This window comes from Harpegnathos saltator, unplaced genomic scaffold (genome assembly GCF_003227715.2).
Source record: "Harpegnathos saltator strain DR-91 unplaced genomic scaffold, Hsal_v8.6 scaffold425, whole genome shotgun sequence".
NCBI lineage: Eukaryota > Metazoa > Arthropoda > Insecta > Hymenoptera > Formicidae > Harpegnathos > Harpegnathos saltator.
Window position 1 is genome coordinate 551,242 of NW_020230234.1, and position 18,812 is coordinate 570,053.

At 34.4% G+C, this 18,812-nt stretch overlaps 3 protein-coding genes across 4 annotated transcripts; 1 reads left to right on the forward strand and 2 right to left on the reverse strand.

Moving 5' to 3' along the window:
* Positions 1-4,494: 4,494 nt before the first annotated feature.
* Uch (Ubiquitin carboxyl-terminal hydrolase) lies at positions 4,495-6,122 on the reverse strand. The gene is made up of 7 exons (XM_011143925.3): positions 5,927-6,122; positions 5,844-5,855; positions 5,535-5,663; positions 5,315-5,454; positions 5,068-5,209; positions 4,902-4,977; positions 4,495-4,824 (listed from the first exon to the last, which is right to left on the reverse strand). The coding sequence occupies exons 1-7, from the start codon at positions 5,957-5,959 to the stop codon at positions 4,679-4,681; spliced, it is 678 nt and encodes a 225-aa protein (XP_011142227.1). The 5' UTR covers positions 5,960-6,122; the 3' UTR covers positions 4,495-4,678.
* A 168-nt stretch (positions 6,123-6,290) lies between these two features.
* Positions 6,291-8,471, forward strand: Fuca (alpha-L-fucosidase). The gene is made up of 6 exons (XM_011143939.2): positions 6,291-6,759; positions 6,847-7,098; positions 7,164-7,526; positions 7,663-7,881; positions 8,022-8,245; positions 8,320-8,471. The coding sequence occupies exons 1-6, from the start codon at positions 6,498-6,500 to the stop codon at positions 8,407-8,409; spliced, it is 1,410 nt and encodes a 469-aa protein (XP_011142241.1). The 5' UTR covers positions 6,291-6,497; the 3' UTR covers positions 8,410-8,471.
* A 245-nt stretch (positions 8,472-8,716) lies between these two features.
* Positions 8,717-11,630, reverse strand: Cndp2 (Cytosolic non-specific dipeptidase 2). 2 transcript variants are annotated; one of them, XM_011143952.3, is made up of 6 exons: positions 11,395-11,630; positions 10,786-10,908; positions 10,163-10,613; positions 9,660-10,088; positions 9,041-9,514; positions 8,717-8,886 (listed from the first exon to the last, which is right to left on the reverse strand). In XM_011143952.3, the coding sequence occupies exons 2-6, from the start codon at positions 10,824-10,826 to the stop codon at positions 8,842-8,844; spliced, it is 1,440 nt and encodes a 479-aa protein (XP_011142254.1). In that variant the 5' UTR covers positions 10,827-10,908; positions 11,395-11,630; the 3' UTR covers positions 8,717-8,841. The 2 variants fall into 2 exon arrangements, with proteins under 2 accessions (XP_011142254.1, XP_025157247.1); XM_025301462.1 differs by lacking the exon at positions 11,395-11,630 and adding an exon at positions 11,062-11,298.
* Positions 11,631-18,812: the final 7,182 nt, after the last annotated feature.

Below are 18,812 nucleotides of genomic sequence, written 5' to 3' on the forward strand. Positions count from 1 at the left end.
AAACTTTAATAAAAACAGTAGCAGGGTGTAAAGAATGCTACATTTTACTGTAAAGCATATTATATTTTTAAAATAAAAAATTCTTGTCGTATACCAACAAGGTTATAAAGAAATAAAGAAATTACAGTCTAAATTTCTTGGAATGAAAAGAACGAATATTTTTATTCAAGCAATAATAAAAATATTCCCTTATAAGGCCCTCATAATATTGCCTTATAAGGACCCGTTAAATCATTTGTTACACATCTTATACGGCCCTTGTCTTTCTATCCCTACTAAAAGGCTCGATTAATGTTATGGAAAAATAATCAGGCCCTTACCAGGGCCCTATTAATTTTTCTACTTGGGTACACCGGCAAGCGCGATACACGCCCGCAACCACGAAAATTGGACAATGTGCACACCAGAAATGGAAACGAGGTCGCGCATGTAATTTCATATAAACGCGAGACGCTCTCGAACGCTCTCAAAATGACGCGATTGGCCGCCTTACGCACCTGTACGCGAATTTATGTCTGACGAGATTTCGACGAGATTCTCTCCTTCTTCTTTTGATTTTTTCTTTTTAACGTGTCTCGTCTTAACATGAGAGAGAGAGAGAGAGAGAGAGAGAGAGAGAGAGAGAGAGAGAGAGAGAGAGAAAGAAGAAGAGAGACGAGAAATTCGCATCGTGTGCGAATAGATGAAATTCCTCTTTCGGCGACTCACTTGACTCACATGATTGTGACTGGTTCGCGTTGCGAAACCGGCGAATTTCTTGCGAAACGCAGAACCGCGATGGCGCATGAACGTGCTCGTTCGCAAATTAATCACATAGCTTTGCAGAATTACCTATCATAAACGGTTTCATCAATTAAAGCAATACGATCAGTAAATTTGCTTTGCATTCGTCTGCTTATCAGGCGCTGACAGCGCACTATCAGGGAGCCGCGCAAAAGTCTTTCGCACACGGAGAAGTCTTTCGCGAAAAGGCGCTTCGAGTTGCGTCTCGAAGGGCGAGCGGTCCTTTCTTTCGAATCGTTCGTCGCGATAAGGATGACAGGTTTGAGCGTTCGAGCGGCACCTCGAGTTCCCGACGATCCGATCGAATTTGCATATTTTCTGCTCTTATCTCGGTCGATCACGAGTCACCTCGCGTCAAGTGGCTCGTGATAATACGCGAGAAATGATTGTTCGGATAAAAAATAAAGCAACCGATTAGATCGCGCGGCGAGTTTACAATCGCCGCTGAGCGACATCAAACTTCGTCATAATCAGTCGACATCGACGACGACACGCGCTGGATCGATATTCTCTCTCGATAAGTTTGCGACATGTCACGTACGCGAGATACAATTTATGCCGTGCGCTATTTTAATAGGGGCGAGACTCGCGCGACGGCACGATTTATCGCATACCGCAACTTATTTGTTAGGACGCGATAACCGTGATACGACAAGGCTAATAACGCGACGCAGTCTACGTATTCCACGCAGCAATGGGCTGTGAGACACATAAAATTTTCCGCTAAGATGACTCATGTGTTGTGGTGTCTTTGATAAAAAGTAACGATTGAGCGGTGGAAGTTCTAAAACATTAAAAGCGACGGGCTTATCGCTAATGGCAGAGAGGATGTCATTCCTTCACTAATTTTTCTCCCTAATTTTTCCACTTGGATCTTTTCCGTCCGAAACTTTTCCGTCCGAATGGAACTATCTACAAGCGGGAGTTCGAGATCGTCTTTTTCGTTAACTGATGCTACGAAGAACGACACTATTGTGGAATAAACGTGAAATATTCCATGTTCGGAGCGACGTTGTCGTGAGATCATATCGTGAATCCGCGCGTAAAAATACATATAAAAATAATATACTTCGTACAGCACAGATAATTACAAGAACATTGCATAAACATTACGCTGTAACATTGTTGTGTTGCACCGAGGTTGCGAAATATTTCTGCAACATTCTTGCAAGATTGTGACGACGTTGAAATGTTCATCTTCAGAAACGATAAAACATTGCAACAATTAAAATGTGCATCCTCAGAAACGTTCGAATAAAACATTATATCGACATTACATCGACATTATATCGACGTTACAATGAAATATAGTAATTCCACATATCGCCACAATATAAGCATATCTTATACTATCCAACAAATACTATAACTATCATATATAGTATAACGTCAAGTAATATGTTATAATTTCTCATTCGATAATAAATAAATGCAATATAATACGTTTGTTATGTAACAGTTGCATTACATTGTTGGGAAAATTATAACATCGACGTAACGTTATTGTTAGTTGGAGTTTACTGGATAATTTTATTGGATAGAGATTCCAACGAATAAATATCACGAGTTACCTGGACACCACCTGGATAAAAAATGACTAGTGGCATATGGACTAATGATTATAAGGGTTACTTTTTATCTATAAAGCCTACATGTACTCGCGATATTTATTCATTAAAATCTGAAGTATTCGAGATTTAACATGTATGTGGGAATGTGTGAAATTATTATCTCCTTATAGTAAACACTAACCAACAATAGCACACATCGTGCAGCACAAGTTATTTGGTCGTCACAGATATAATATTGGCCCGATATTTTGCGCTGCTTGACATTACATCAGTGCTGTAATTTCTCATTCAACAATGCAATTGTTACACAACACACGCGTTACATCGCATTTACATTGTCGAGTGGGAAATTATAACACTGATGTTGTGTTGTACTGATGATAAATAGTGTTTACTGAGTTTTTCACTGTAATTATAATCATATATAATTATATATTTATACATAATTGTTACAAATTAGTTGAAAGTAGCTCAACACTTTCGTATTATGGATCTATGTTTACCTTAATTTCAATTGTTTACCTTTATGCATATATATCGTTGTGGAGTTTATTTGCAAAAGTCAAGAACATTCTGTATATTAAAAAAATACTATTATAAAATTCAAAATTCGGGATATAAATAAGAAAAGTAATTTAAAAAATATATATAAGTTGTCCCTAACATTTACGCTTATTTTAGATTTAATATTTTATTCTTGCAACGTGTTGCTGGATTATTTCGGCGAAATATTGCATGTCTATTTAATGTCTCTACAATATAATATTGTATCTTGCGATGTTGCAACATTCTTGCAATGTAAGTGGAAGTTTCTGTGCTATATGAGACAAAATACTCAAAAAACTCAAATCCGCATAAACCATTTTACTATGCAATAGTGAGCAAGATTTCTACATCTTGCTGAAAACTGTAATTCCGCTTTTTGGACAATGTTCCGTGCAATGTACTCTCGCTTTGAAACGAGACGGTATTATGTAACGCGTCAGATGTAGCAAACAACTAACTGCACGCGCGCACTTCTCTCTGCTCTGGAATTTAATTTAATTTTATATTTTAAAGCCGTACTATTTGGAGAACCGTGCCAAGATACGTATAATCTCGGAAAAGGATCCAAAATAGCTGAACGCACGCGCTGGCTGGTCAGTGACCAGCACGTTTTGCAGTTTCTGATAATACGCATAACCGCGTATTCCTTATGTATGTATACATGTACATATGTACACGCATAACGAATAGTTACATAATTATGCTCTTCTATGGGGATAAAAGAGCTTGTTGAATTGCATTCCAACAAAGGATATGATACGATAATAAATTAAATTAAATTAAAATAAATTTCCCTGTATGTTTCTCTCCCCCCTCCCTCACTCTTTCTCTACCATCGCGTTCATTGTCGTTCCGACTCGACTTTCGAAGTCGCTCGATTAGAGGCCGCAAATATTCACTGGCGAAAGTCTTACGATATAAAATTGCATTCGTTCTACCTATATATACAAAGTGAATGTTAAAAACGAATGTTACCAAACAGCGATCTGGTTACCGTGTCGAATCGGAGAACGTATCGTACCTAATTTATCATCGATTTCGACTAGCACGCTTTGAGACTTGCTCTGGCACACGCTCGTCTGGTTATGTAAAGCACAGGGACCTTGATCGACACATAGTACCTGTAGTTTGTTGTTATTTCTCTACAGTATTTCACGTCGTTTAGTTCTATTTTCCTGCCTCTTTCAGTGATCAAAAACATCCTTATGTAGGCGAGTTCGTCGAAATCGGATTTCATAAATCATCCAGCTTGGTCTTATCAGCAACAATGGATTTAATTCGAGATGCGAGATACATGTCGTATTTTCGACGTCAGCAAGGCCGATTTGTTCCATTCTCGTCGCAAATTTGCAGACATGGTATGTCGACAAATTTTCGCTGGTAAAATCCGAGTCGTGATGCAGTTTGCAATCGATGATGACAGTCTGAGGCAAGTCTGTTGCCAAGTTGCCAGCACGTTGCTAACTGCATTTGTATTTTTGGCGTTATTAAACTTTACGCACGGTCCGTGAGATAGATTAAGGATCCGGTAAGTGGTGGAATTCATTCGACAGAAGTAAATTTATGTAATGAACAATTACGCATGTAAATTTTCTTTGAATGTTCTTTTTTTCTTTTTTGAATATCAATCTCTTAATATGCCATATATCGCATGGAAAAGCTACAATTGAATAAGATAAATGCGTTGCCAAAGCATATAATGTACGAGGCACGTGCAAAATAAATTAATCAAACTTAAGTTAGCTTAAAGGCAAATGCACTTGGTATACGAGCGTCATTTATTCATTGGCAGCCAGCGCGACTACCGTGAAACGCACTTCCTCGGGATCACGCGCCATGTAATCCTTGCAAACACGAGCAGCGTCCTCTAGGAGTGTTTCCGGTGAAGTTGAGCCATGGTTGATTGGGCTAGGTTTCCGACCATCTACAAAATCATAAGATTTTCATTATAACGACTGAATTTCTTTTTGTATGAAATACATGTATATTGTATATACATACCTAGTTCGTAAAGGGAGCCGTCCTTATGTACAAATGCAATAAAGTGGTGATATACTTCCATATCTTCAGCAGGTGCCTGTAGAGAGAATAATTTTTTTCTAAATTAATTAAGCTTCTAAATCATGAATTCTAAAAAATAATTGTCAAATATAAAGTACCAAAATACCTCAGTCTGTCCTTCTTGGGCTGACTCCATGTGAATATCAATGATGCCTTGTGCATTTATTAATCGGTCTCCACGCTCAGCAGATGAGAGTCCTTTGGTCTCATCCAAAAATGTCTTGAGGAAACCATCATCTAATTGCAAGCTGCATTATTAAAGAAAAAATAAGAATAATTGTGTTGTATTTCTTGTACAATTATCAATATGTTGTAATCAGGATTTATTATTATGCACAATGATAAATACTTACACATCCAAATTATTGGCTACACTATGAACTAATGCAATTGTTCCGCAAGCATTCGAGATACATTGCTTCATATGATAAACAGAATCTGGAGTGTCACTTTTATCTTTAGCTACTTCTTCCTCTTCTTCGGTCTTTTCATTCTGAAAACAAAAATGATAAATATTATTTGCAATTGTATATTTACCAAATTCTCCGGTATTCAGCTGTAAAATATACATACTTTTATAGCAACAGGATAAAGCAAAATAACTGAAAGAACTGGCTTAGGGACGAGCGCCAATAATTCCGGGTCCAAACCATACACATCTATAACCGACCATTTTTTTGGAACACCTAGTTTGTGGAGAAACTATAAAAATACACATTAAACGTTAGATCTTTTCATACTGGAATTTTTGCGAAAAAATTTGCTCGTATAATTCTTATGTATTATTCTTCGTGAATATATCGTTAATCAATAGGTAATCGTGTACAACGGTGTAAATGTCGAGACAATGAGATTCGTTGATCGAACATTGTGACCACTCACCTTCGTCATAACCTGAAACAGAAACCATGATTCAATCGACGATCAAATGATACGTGTTGCGACTTAACAGGAAAATTGCTCACCTCTGGATTTGATTCTAAAGGTACCCAAGCCATGTTGAAATCGAATTATCCTTTGACAGTTCAAGATCCTACTTTTTCTCTTATATGCGTGGCTGTTAAGATCCTACTCGAAAACGCCGGTAAATGTCCGCCTAATAACGAGCAGTCTTCTATTCTTCCCTTATTTAAAATTCGTATGATCTTGTTTTTATGGTGACAAAAACCGAGTAACGAAGACGTGCGACTCTTATTTGAAATCGTTTTGAAATTTATCGAAGATACTCTGTAGCCAATAAAATGTTCTGATTTCGAATGAAGATGGATGTGGTTGGACATGCCATCTCTAACCTGGTGGAGGAACTACGTTTGCAAGGCCAACGTCCGCAAATTGAACACACCTTCATTTAAATCATCGATGTCGGCCGTCATTACAAAAATGCGCGGCATCGATTTAATCTAATCTAAAAACATAATGATTTGAACACACGAAAACAAGAGCCTCGTTGGCGGGGTTTGATGCAGCTGATGAGAATAAAAGATACATCCGACGGATATTGCTTTCAGTACAACTCTGTATCTGCATTCTGACAAAATGATACTGTTTGCACACATTTTGTGCATTGCGTTAATCTTCTGCGTGTCGGCGGATAATTCGTATCAAGTGATAACAAAAAATGATGAAAGCAATTTTCTGCTGTCTTCGACGAACGAGAAGTACTTGCCAACTTGGACTAGCCTAGATAGTCGACCACTACCACCTTGGTTCGATGAAGCAAAATTAGGAATTTTCATTCACTGGGGTGTGTTCAGTGTGCCTAGCTTTGGCTCTGAATGGTTTTGGAACAATTGGAAAGGTTGATTATTATTATAATTTTTATATTAAATATTAGATCAATAAATTAAATATCACATCAATAAGATGTAACTGCATGACATTGCAGAGGAGACTGGAACTACAAAGTATCGTGATTTTATGAAAGAAAGATATCCTCCAAACTTTACTTATCAAGACTTTGGACGTGACTTTACTGCCGAATTCTTCAATGCAACTCAGTGGAGTGAGATATTCCAAGCATCAGGTGCAAAGTATGTTGTATTAACTAGCAAACATCATGAAGGATATACCTTGTGGCCATCAAAGTATTCATTTAGTTGGAATGCTATGGATGTGGGGCCTCGAAGAGATCTTATTGGTAATACAGAAATACATATAATAATATTAAGCATAAAAATTATACATTTGTCTGAATGAATTTAGGTGAACTGGCAGGTGCTATTAGAAACAAAACTAGTATGACATTTGGCCTGTATCATTCCATGTATGAATGGTATAATCCTCTTTATCTGGCGGATAAGAAAAACCATTTTACGACAGATACATTTGTAACTCAAAAAATAATGCCAGAATTACATGAGTTAGTAGAAACATATAAACCTGAAATAGTGTGGTCAGATGGTGATTGGGAAGCATCAGATACCTATTGGAAATCAAAGGAGTTTCTAGCATGGTTGTACAATGAAAGTCCAGTGAAAGATACAGTTGTGGTAAATGACCGATGGGGCAGCAATATACCATGTCATCATGGTGGTTTCTTTACATGTACAGATCGTTTTAATCCTGGTAGGTAATGGAAAATTATTACCGCATGCAGTAGATATCATTAATAATAGATATAACTGAACATAGAAAATGGATATTGTTAATAAGTATAGATTTTTTAAGTCCTGCCTTTTAAATTAATAATTCTATGTTCTAGGAATCCTTCAAAAACACAAGTGGGAAAATTGTATGACTATCGATAGAAAGTCTTGGGGATTTCGTAGAAATGCAGTTCTAACAGAATATTTTACATTAGAGGAATTGATAAAAGAATTGGTAACCACAGTAAGTTGCGGTGGAAACTTACTGATGAATGTTGGGCCAACAAAAGATGGAATTATTTCACCAATATTTGAAGAAAGATTACGTGGAATGGGTACATACATATATAACATGCGCGCGCGCACATCACACACGCCCATATATATCTGCCATATCTTATATTTTTTATTAGATTAGTATAGATAATTTGATTTCTCGATAATGTTGATAATATATAGATAAACATGTTTTCAGGTGCTTGGTTAATGGTCAATGGAGAGGCTATTTATGATACTAAACCTTGGTCTGTGCAAAATGATACCTTAACGGAGGGCGTTTGGTATACACAAAGTAAAGATGAAAAACAACTTTATGCTTCGATTCTACAATGGCCAAATGATGACATATTGCATTTGGGCTCATTTAAAATATCAGAAAATTCTCAAATATTTTTACTTGGCTATCCGTCGGCAATTGATGTGAGTGTTTTGTTGCTCTTATCAAGTTATATGCCAAAGATTGTGAAGATAACTTCATATTTACATTTTTTTAGTGGAAACAAACTGATGGTATATTAACAATAGATTTACCTGCTAAAGCGCACAGAAATCAGCCAGCTTGGGTATTGAAGTTCGAAAAATAAATATATGTAAAAGATAATATTTTACATACACGAATCAGTTTTTAAAAGAATATTTGTCTACTTTACAAAAAAATATATTTCATATTTTACTTTTATGTAAATACATACATAAGTGTAAATTTTTCTTGTAATATTGTAATATTGAATATAAAATTGAGAATAAATCATATTCTGCTGTGAAAATATTTTATACTTACAAAAGCCTTCTTTGACTGGGATATTATATCACATATTATTCATATAAATATTGGGAAATTTTAAATGTTTAAAGGGAAATGAAAATGTCAAATAAAAATTGAAATGCAATGTTCACGTATAATTAATTATACACCATAAAATAAACATATGACAATAAGAAATCCAACATACCATAACATATCCGATATACCATATTACTTGAGCTTGGGATTAATGAATAACATTAACGAAGCATTATAATTGAGCTACCTCATACAGATAAGCTCCAAGCAATTTTGTCTGCAAATAATACCAAATTATATTACATAACGAAAACGATAGAATCAATCCATTTTTTAATGATTATATCAAAGGTATTATTTGTAACATTCTTGAATTTATACTTTATATAATTTAATACTTTAAATATAAATTAAATAAAAATTATACTTACTCCTTGGATATAGTTGTATACATTTAACTTTTCGTTTTGTGAATGTGCTCCGTCGTCGCCTGTACCAACTGGTAAGAGTAATACATTTTTGCCAGTAACTTCTTGGAATGTTAAAGTAACAGGAATCGAGCCACCTTCACGAGAAAGATCAGGCTCCACATGATAAACATGTTGAGTAGCTTTCCGTCCAGCCAGATAATGTGGGTGGTCAGGATTCTCAGACCAGGCTTTGCAGCCATGACACATACTCACATTCATGACATTTGGACTACCTCTAGCTTGCCATATCTTATTCATGTAGGCAACTACTTTTTCGACTGTTTCATCCGGAGTCATGTTGGGAACTATTCTAATCGAAAATTTACCAATAACCTTTTTTGGGATAACAGTTTTCTCTCCCGGCTCACTGAAAGCACCCTCGATCCCATGAAGAGACAAAGAGGGCTGTCGCCAGCGGTGGAGTAGAAGCTGAATCTATAAAGAAACAATACAAAGGAACAATTTAATACTGATATGTATTTCTAAAACAAAAAAAACAATAAGTTAAAGTAATTTCTCACAATAACTTTCTAGCTTTAAACTGAATTCTAAAAAAATATTACAATAGTTACATATGTACCTTATCTTCTTTATGAGCCAGTTTTTTAGTTCCAACAGTCTCTCTGAATTCATTTACATCAAAATCTATACTCTTGTAAGAGGTTAATTCAGTTTCAGTCAATTTGACTACATTGTCATAGATATCATCTACTAAAATATGCCCATTAACATCAACCAGGCTATTCATTAAGTAAATTAAATCAGCCATGGCTTCATGTACAGTTCCACCAAAAGTACCACTGTGCAAATCCTTTGCAGCACAAGTTACTTCTAGCTGGAAATAGCAGATACCTCGTAGGCCATAAGTAATGCAGGGCTTCTTAGTACCTAGCCAATAGTTGTCTGATATGCAGACATAGTCTATATCTTGTAAAAAGGTATCCTTTCTTGCCCAGAGTAGATTATCCAAACCTTCGCTTCCACTTTCTTCCATTCCCTCAAAAACAAACTACAATATTTCAATTTAATTAAAAAATGTTCAATGCTTTAGCACAAAAATATCATTATCTCATTAAAAGATACCTTAAGATTGACAGGAATATCTTCTCCAGTTGCTTTATAAGCTTCCAAGGTATGCATCCAACAAAGAACTGGTCCTTTGTCATCTGTACTACCTCGACCAAACAATTTTCCATCTTTCTCAACAAGGACAAAAGGATCAGTATCCCAGCCATCTTCCTTTAGTGCAGGTTGTACATCCAAATGTCCATATAAGAGAACAGTTTTCTTTTTTGGATCAGATATAAGAGTTCCCAATAGTACAGGTGGAAGTGGAATTTCAGTACCATCAGGCAGAGATTGTTTACCAATGTCAACCAATTCAGTAATTACTCCAAGATTCTTCAACTTTACTTCTGCCCATTTCATCATTTTTACTACTTCATTCCTATGATCTGACCATGCTGATACCGATTTAATAGCAATTGCTTCTCGCAAATTATTTATATATTCCTGTGCATGATCATCTATATACCTGTAAATATCCAATATAGAAGAAAAAAATTAAGCTAAAACGGTAAAAGATAAATATAAAGGTTATTTAGAAATATTTGTTCATTTAAGCATATCCATACTTCTATGAATATATATATATATATATATGTAAAATGATATAAAAATATATTGAAAAATGACAAAGAACATACTTGAATAAATTATCCAATGTTGATGGTAGTTGTGATGACATGGTTAATTATTAAACAATAACCAATTTGGAATTCTAACCACTGTATAGCTCACAATATACTCTTGCCTTTGTGCAGATAGATCTAGAAATGTCAGTATTACCAGCAGTTATCAACAAATTATCTTATCTTTCACATGACATATTGAACAACACATACTATAAGTTGCAATTTCAATATGCACTACCAATATTGAAAATATATAGCTGTATCACATATACTATTGTAAGGAATGACCTTGCGATTGTCAGTAAAAAGGATTGTTGAGCGGCTATGAAGAATTATGAATTCTGTTTACGATAACTATATGGATCTTCTCATCAGGATTCAATAAATCAAAGTCTTGATTAATACACACATGACACAGTTTCTATATTTCTGCTTCAAGCACCGAACCACTAACAGTATCTTAATGATTCGCTTTTCACAAGTATAACGGTGACAGTAAAGATAACCCGTATATCGTCTTGGATTCACAACGAATAAATTTCGATAATCTTGCTTCTCAAAGAAACACTACGGTAATATAAGAAATAATAGATTCTTACGACTGGCCTGATAATAACGTACCATCGAACCGGACGAAAAGCTCCGTTTTAACCACCGCAAGAATATTTCGCTTCCGACACAGTTTTGTATATAGCTAGGCAAGCTCACGCACGAGAAAAAAGCAGCAAAACGAAGAAGCAAAGCAAAGCCAAGCGAAGAGAGAAGAGAGAGCTTTGAATCGCCGCCCAGGAATAATATATACTCGTATAGGTGTCACTGTAGTAGATGAGGCGGATGTCTTTTTAGCACAATATAATTCCCATAGAGGTCGGAATCCGCGTCATATCTTACACTATAGATTTTCAATAATGCTGACAGAGAATATCGGAACGCAGCATTGAAGAAAATATTACATAAACTACACGTTCTGTAGTTAAAATGAAACTGTTCATTCGTAAATAATACGGAATGAAAAATGTGCTTCTTTAAAGCGTCTACAAGCAGTAAGCAGTAAAGGTCATTCTACAGCGTGGTCTACAATGGCAATAAGCAGTAAGGCCCAGTTCCACAAAATCAAGTTTAAACCGTGATTATCTGAACTGACGTTACATTTAACGGCATGATTAAACTTATATCGCGTTCCACATCATGTTTTTAACTGTAGCTTACTTAAACCTATAGTCTGTATGAAGAAACTGTCAAAGACTTCTCTTTCTTTTCAAACGTAGAGTATGATTGGTTGTTGCTAATAGTGAAAAGAGGGAAAATTGAAATAAGTTGGATGCTATGACATCTAGTAGAGAACAATATATCTGTTTCGTATGAAGTAAACACTAATCAACATTAACATTTGCTGTATTTGTATATAAGTATTAATTTATTAAAAGGTGGAAGTCCAGTGTTAATAATAATCAATTAGTTTATATTATTGATTTGATTGCATTTATCATATAATAATTGACTTTTATATATAGTTTTATACTCTGTTTTAGAATATAATCTATCGAAGCAAAAAACCCAATATTTTAAATTAAATTTATATATTTACTGTTCTTATGAAAAATTTATGAAAAATTTCATGCTCGATTTCTGCTAGAACTGCAATAACAGATTCTTTTGATAATCTAAATCGTGCATGAAAATCGACATTATCAAATTCTTCCAAATATGATGGTTGTCTTATTCTTATATTTCTTGTCCATCGATAAAGTAAGTTTTCAAAATCTTCATCTTTAGATGAAGATAATATGTATTCTAAAGCCATATCTCTTTGGTGTTCAAACGTTCAAAATATTTGTTAACTGAACTCCAAAACCGGGATAGTCATAAATTTTTTTCTCATATTGATGGTACTGCAGTGTTAAACTTCGTTTAAATTCATTAAACGCCCAAAGTTTTGGGTTTAACTTTAACTGTGAGAAATCAAAGTTAATCATGGTTTAAGGCAGTTGTGGAACGCAATTTTTCGTCTAAACTAAGGTTAACGAGTTAAACTTCGTTTACAGTAAGTTGTGGAACCGGGTCTAAAGGCCTATCCAGACAAACTTGCATAAGCGCATAACGCATATGCATAAGGAAATTGACTAATCGTATGTTTAATACAAAAAATATTTTTTTACTACACGGATCATAATTGGTCAATTTTTTTATGCATATGCGTTACGCGCTTATGCAAGTTTGTCTGGATAAGCCTTAAGAGCACAGACTTCTGCATAACGCATAATACACAACGCATAAGAGAATAAACCAATCAGAGTTCTTCATTTCTATCCTGAAAAGGGAAATGAAGAAAACTAATTGGTTTATTCTCTTATGTGTTATGTATTATGTGTTATGCAAAAGCCTGTGCTCTTGCGCAGAAGTCTGTGCTCTGGCCCAAAGCCTGTGCTCTTGCCCTATGTCTATAAAATTACGTAGTACCACCACAGCATTACCAGATCGTGAGATTTTTGGTCAGCTGATATTTAACAGCGCATGCGCCAGTACGTCACAATCCCCACATGGGCAGCTTGTCAGTGGGTCTGTTCTTTATAGTTGAACTACTGAATTAGTGCAATAAGTTAAAATGAGACAACATATTTTTTCTCATTCTAACTTATTGCAGTAGTTCAGCAGTGCAACTATAAAGAACAGATCAAGCATCGTCTTTAGATGCAGCAATAGGCGCTTATGTGGGGCCTATACGAAAACCTGAACAGCAAGTATTGCTTTTCCCTAGCGTGAACTAATAAAAAGTGAAAGACTTCTGTGAATCAGTGAAAAATGAAAAATTTTATATGAATTTTTGAAAATCGAAACATTTCACACGACAATTGAGTCGTTCAACATGGCAGTTGCGCGTTCTGGATAATTCAATGAATACCAAAGAAATCAAAATGATCAAAATAATAATGTCCGTGTAGTCCGAAGGATATTACGTAACACGCAAAACCCGTTTGATATAATATCCAAAGAAAATGTTTCAAAATATGTATATACAGGTAATATAAACCTTATGCACCGACGAGATATACTACAAAGACTGATGGCCTTATGGGATCTAGCGTACCAGAGAAATTTCCCTGCTGAGGCACCCGGGCGAAAGAGACCGTCTCTCATTTAGCGCAATAAAATTTAATGGGAACTAATACTTTTCAATCCTTTTCTTCGGATCAAAAAGATTCAGAATTCAGACATATTCAAAATGTCAATACTTTTTAATACGTTTCAATTCGACATTTTATACAGGGAAGCAGGACGAAGGGAATGGGATGCGGGCAACGATACATCATGCATCTCCAGACATGTCAAATCGTTTATTATAGAGGAGACTTTGATACGGCAACATGTATTTGAATATTTAATCGTCCCATGGACCACTTATATATAATAAAAAAAAATTAACGCGGATAAATGAACGATTTGTATCAATATTTCCTTTTCTTATGGAACAATGAAAGAGTAAATCAGTATCGAAAATCGAATACCGATTAATACCATAAATCAGTGTCAGAAAATTGTCCAATGACAATTTGTTCTCATTTTTCAGGTAGTTACCGCTGTAATTTACACAACAAATTAACTCGGTTAAACGAACGATTCGTACCAATTTCTCTTCTCTTATAAAGAAATGAGAGAATAAATCAGTACCGAAAACCGAAGACCGATCAATACCTAATTTTTTCATCAAATTAGCGCGGATAAATCAACGATTCGTATTAATTTTCTGTTTTCTTATAGAGAAATGAAAGAATAAATCAGTACCGAAAATCGAATATCGATTAATACCATAAATCAGTGTCAAAAAATTGCCCACGTGCAATGACAATTTGTTCTTATTTTTCAGGTACTTACCCCTCTAATCTTATTCAACAAATTAACTCGGATAAACGAACGATTCGTATCAATTTTTTTTGTCTTATAAAAAAGTGAGAAAATAAATCAGTATCGAAAACCAAAGACTGATCAATACCATAAATCAATGTCAAGAAAATTGTCCAAGTGCAATGACAAGTTGTTTTCATGTTGCAGGTATTTACCCCACTAATTTACTCAACAAATTAAGTCGGATAAAAGAACGATTCGTATCAATTTTTATTCTGTTATAAAGAAATTAAAGAATCAGTCAGTACCGAAAATTGAAGACCGATCAATATTTAATTTATTCATCAAATAAACGCGGATAAATGAACGATTAGTATGAATTTTTTTTCTTATTGAGAAATGAAAGAGTAAATCAGTACCAAAAATCGAATATCGATTAATACTATAAATCAGTGTCAAAAAATTGTCCAAGTGCAATGACAATTTGTTCTCATTTTTCAGGTATTACTGCAGGTATTACTACAATACTTACCCCTCTAATCTTATTCAACAAATTAACTCGGATAAACGAACAATTCGTATCAATTTTTTTTTGTCTTATAAAACAATGAGAAAATAAACGAACGTTTCGTATCGTATAATTTTTTTTGTCTTATAAAAAAATGAGAAAATAAATCAGTACCGAAAGATGAAGACTGATCAATACCATAAATCAATGTCAAGAAAATTGTCCAAGTGCAATGACAAGTTGTTTTCATCTTGTAGGTACTTACCCCACTAATTTATTCAACATATTAAGTCGGATAAAAGAAAGATTCGTATCAATTTTTATTCTCTTATAAAGAAATTAGAGAATCAGTCAGTACCGAAAATTGAAGACCGATCAGTATTTAATTTATTCATCAAATTAACGCGGATAAATGAACGATTCGTATGAATAATTTTTTCTTATTGAGAAATGAAAGAGTAAATCAGTACCGAAAATCGAATATCGATCAATACCGTAAATCAGTGTCAGAAAATTGTCCAAGTACAATGACAATTTGTTCTCATTTTTCAGGTATTTATCCCTCTAATTTACTCAACATATTAAGTCGGATAAAAGAACGATTCGTATCAAATTTTATTCTCTTATAAAGAAATTAGAAAATCAGTCAGTACCGAAAATTGAAGACCGATCAATATTTAATTTATTCATCAAATTAACGCGGATAAATGAACGATTCGTATGAATACTTTTTTCTTATTGAGAAATGAAAGAGTAAATCAGTACCGAAAATCGAATATCGATTAATACTATAAATCAGTGTCAGAAGATTGTCCAAGTGCAATGACAGTTCGTTCTCATTTTTCAGGTACTTACCCCTCTAATTTATTCAACAAATTAACTCGGATGTATAAACGAACGATTCGTATTAATTTTTTTCTCTCTTATAGAGAAATGAGAAAATAAATCAGTACCGGAAATCGAATATCGATTAATATCGTAAATCAAAATTTATATTGCTGTTTAACTCCATCGTCGCAAAAGATTTGACGTTTTCTCTATCCTAGTCCTAACTTATAGAAAATTTGGTACTCATCTCTATTTGACAAAAGTACGTCGGACTTTCTGTACTAACTAATATAAAAAACTTTTTCATTCTTATTTTTTCCACGTCTAATATTTTAATACCGAATCTGTCGAAATGAACCGGTCTGCAGAATTCCTGGCAAAACGTTTCTCTTTCTTTCTCGCTCTCCTCTCTCTTCGTCTCTGAATCGCCGCTAACGATCGAAAACCGCAAGCGGAAAGTAACGAAAATTTATTCATTCAACTAAAACGTTCTCCGTGTTATTTTTTAAACGTTGGATAAATACGGATCCGGCGTTTTGTCAAATATCTAACAAAAGTATCTCCGTTTTTTTCTTGCCGACATTCAAATCGATAGTTTTCTGCAAGTTAGGATTTGACAAAAAAAAGTCTTTCCCGAGTCGAAATATTAATTCTACATTGATCCTGCAAATTGCATCCAATTTGAAAAATCAATGCAGAATATCTAGATGCGCAATAGTGAACAAGCTTTGTCCTACCTGAACGTTACATCTGGCTACTCTCGCAGTCTCGCCCATGATGAATCTTCAACAGCGACGTATTCCGCAGTTATTTAATACTCTATCTCGATAATGTATATGTACTTAATCCCTATATTCTTAATTTAAATGAGCAATTTTTGTTGATGTTGATTATATATTCGCTTAACAGCGCAAGAAAGAGACCAAAGATAAAAACGTAAATAGAACTGCCTTTGTTAGAACTGCGCGTGAGATAAATATATAAGGATTAAATAATCATATAAGAATTAGAGGAAATGGGAGATGAAAAACACTTTTTATTCTCATCATTCTTAAAGTTCTTTTTTCCTTTTTTCTTCTCTTTTTTTTCTTTTCTTTTTTCTAATGAGAATGATGAGAATTGTAGCTCTCAAAAGAGCTGAAACTGCAAAGGCAAAGACAACGGTTATGTCTAATAATGCTGTTTCACTAATAGAGATTTTAATTCAGATTCGGTATATATACAATAAGAAAGATAAACAAGAATGAGAAACGGACATTCTAGCAGATTCTAAACGAAAACAGCAATCTGAGCATTATTAGACGAATAAAAATCAACACTTGTAAAATTTATATCAGATTCTAAGATCATTATTCATAGTTTTCTAAATTATGTGCAACTTTTTATTGAGAACATAATTAAAAATTTGTATTCATAAACCTTAGCTTGCCTCAGCAACCTTGCTTAAATAGACATTCATATTTTATGAGAAAAGAAAAGTAGAACTCATGTTACGTGAAATTAGGTTACCGAATAATCAAATCTCAAGCTATTTTATCATTTTTCAGATGATAAACTATGAATGCTGATCTAATTTCGACTCGGGTATGTCCTTACTTCGAGTAAGGTCCGTTAAAATCAGAAAAATCCTGCGTAATAATAATGACTCGAATACCATACCTCGAATACCATACATGATGTATTGCTGTCCACGTCTTTCGGTGCGCCCCAAGTCCTCTCTCCATCCTGACTTCTCGATCCGACGTCCTCCTTCTGGTTACTCCGTCGCAGCACCCCCGGATACTCCGTCGTAGCACTGGCGACGACACTGATTCTAGCTTTAACACTCGCGCAAGTAAGATTCGGACAAAGAAACGCGTATTAACCGATACGACTACCGACACTCGTACTACTCTATGTCGCGGTATGCGCGTCGTTCGTCGAGGCGCAAATGTCCTTTCCGCAATCATGGAGTCATATATAAGCGTACGAAACCAAACAATCGGGAAAGCACGGTTACTCCCCATCTTGCCGATCAGTGTTGATGCCTGCGTCGTCCGTTAGCTGAAAATGAAAACAACTCTTGTTTTCAAAGCATGCCTGTGAGAGACTCGCTTCAAACTTCACAATACTTATTTACGTCTGTTCCAAGAATCATATTACACCGAATTCAAACTGTCCCTATTGACATGACATACACGAGATCTGCGATCGCATCATTGATCTTTCTTTGGACAAGAAAATCCTGAGAGGAACGCTGTTCGAGAATATCACATTTTATATTTCAGGTGCCTTGCAAATTATCGAATCTGATGTAACAGATCAGGGAAAGTATGAATGCGTCGCTATGAATAACACGTGTGGGCACGGAGTACTCCAAGTCAATACGTATATTTAATATTATATAAAACTTACCTTTTTAAACAAAAAGGTAAAAAAAAGACGCCAAGTACAAGCGTAATGTGTTATTTTTAGAAGTATCAACCTCAAATTATTTTTTTTATTGTATATATATGTACATAAGTTTTTACAAGTAAAACTTATAACTATAATAAAACTCTGCAACACTTTTCTATTGCACAAAAGAAGTGATATATTAGAACAGTAGCGCCAACTGAGAAACCTAATATATATATATGATTATTGTATATTTAACTTAATATTTTTAGAAATCTCAAATTCAAATTATTTTCTTTTTTAAGATATATATTATGTACATAACATAAATTTTTATAATATATGTACATAAACTTTTAAAAGTAAAAATTATATCGTGTTATAAAAATTTAACACGTTTGTTAATAGTGTCCAATATTTTAAAAAAATATATTTTTAAATATTATGTACATAACATAAGATTTTATAAGTAAAACTTATCAAA

Bases quoted from the DNA above. Each gene is read 5' to 3' on its own strand.
- Fuca (XM_011143939.2), top strand. From the start codon at position 6,498: ATGATACTGTTTGCACACATTTTGTGCATTGCGTTAATCTTCTGCGTG. The intron at 7,099-7,163 runs GTAATACAGAAA...GAATGAATTTAG, and splicing joins GCCTCGAAGAGATCTTATTG to GTGAACTGGCAGGTGCTATT. The intron at 7,882-8,021 runs GTACATACATAT...ACATGTTTTCAG, and splicing joins AGAAAGATTACGTGGAATGG to GTGCTTGGTTAATGGTCAAT.
- Cndp2 (XM_011143952.3), bottom strand. From the start codon at position 10,826: ATGTCATCACAACTACCATCAACATTGGATAATTTATTCAA. The intron at 10,089-10,162 runs GTATCTTTTAAT...GAAATATTGTAG, and splicing joins ATATTCCTGTCAATCTTAAG to TTTGTTTTTGAGGGAATGGA. The intron at 9,515-9,659 runs GTACATATGTAA...GTTTCTTTATAG, and splicing joins TGGCTCATAAAGAAGATAAG to ATTCAGCTTCTACTCCACCG.
- Uch (XM_011143925.3), bottom strand. From the start codon at position 5,959: ATGGCTTGGGTACCTTTAGAATCAAATCCAGAG. The intron at 5,210-5,314 runs GTAAGTATTTAT...TTAATAATGCAG, and splicing joins GTAGCCAATAATTTGGATGT to CTTGCAATTAGATGATGGTT. The intron at 4,825-4,901 runs GTATGTATATAC...ATGATTTTGTAG, and splicing joins CGGCTCCCTTTACGAACTAG to ATGGTCGGAAACCTAGCCCA.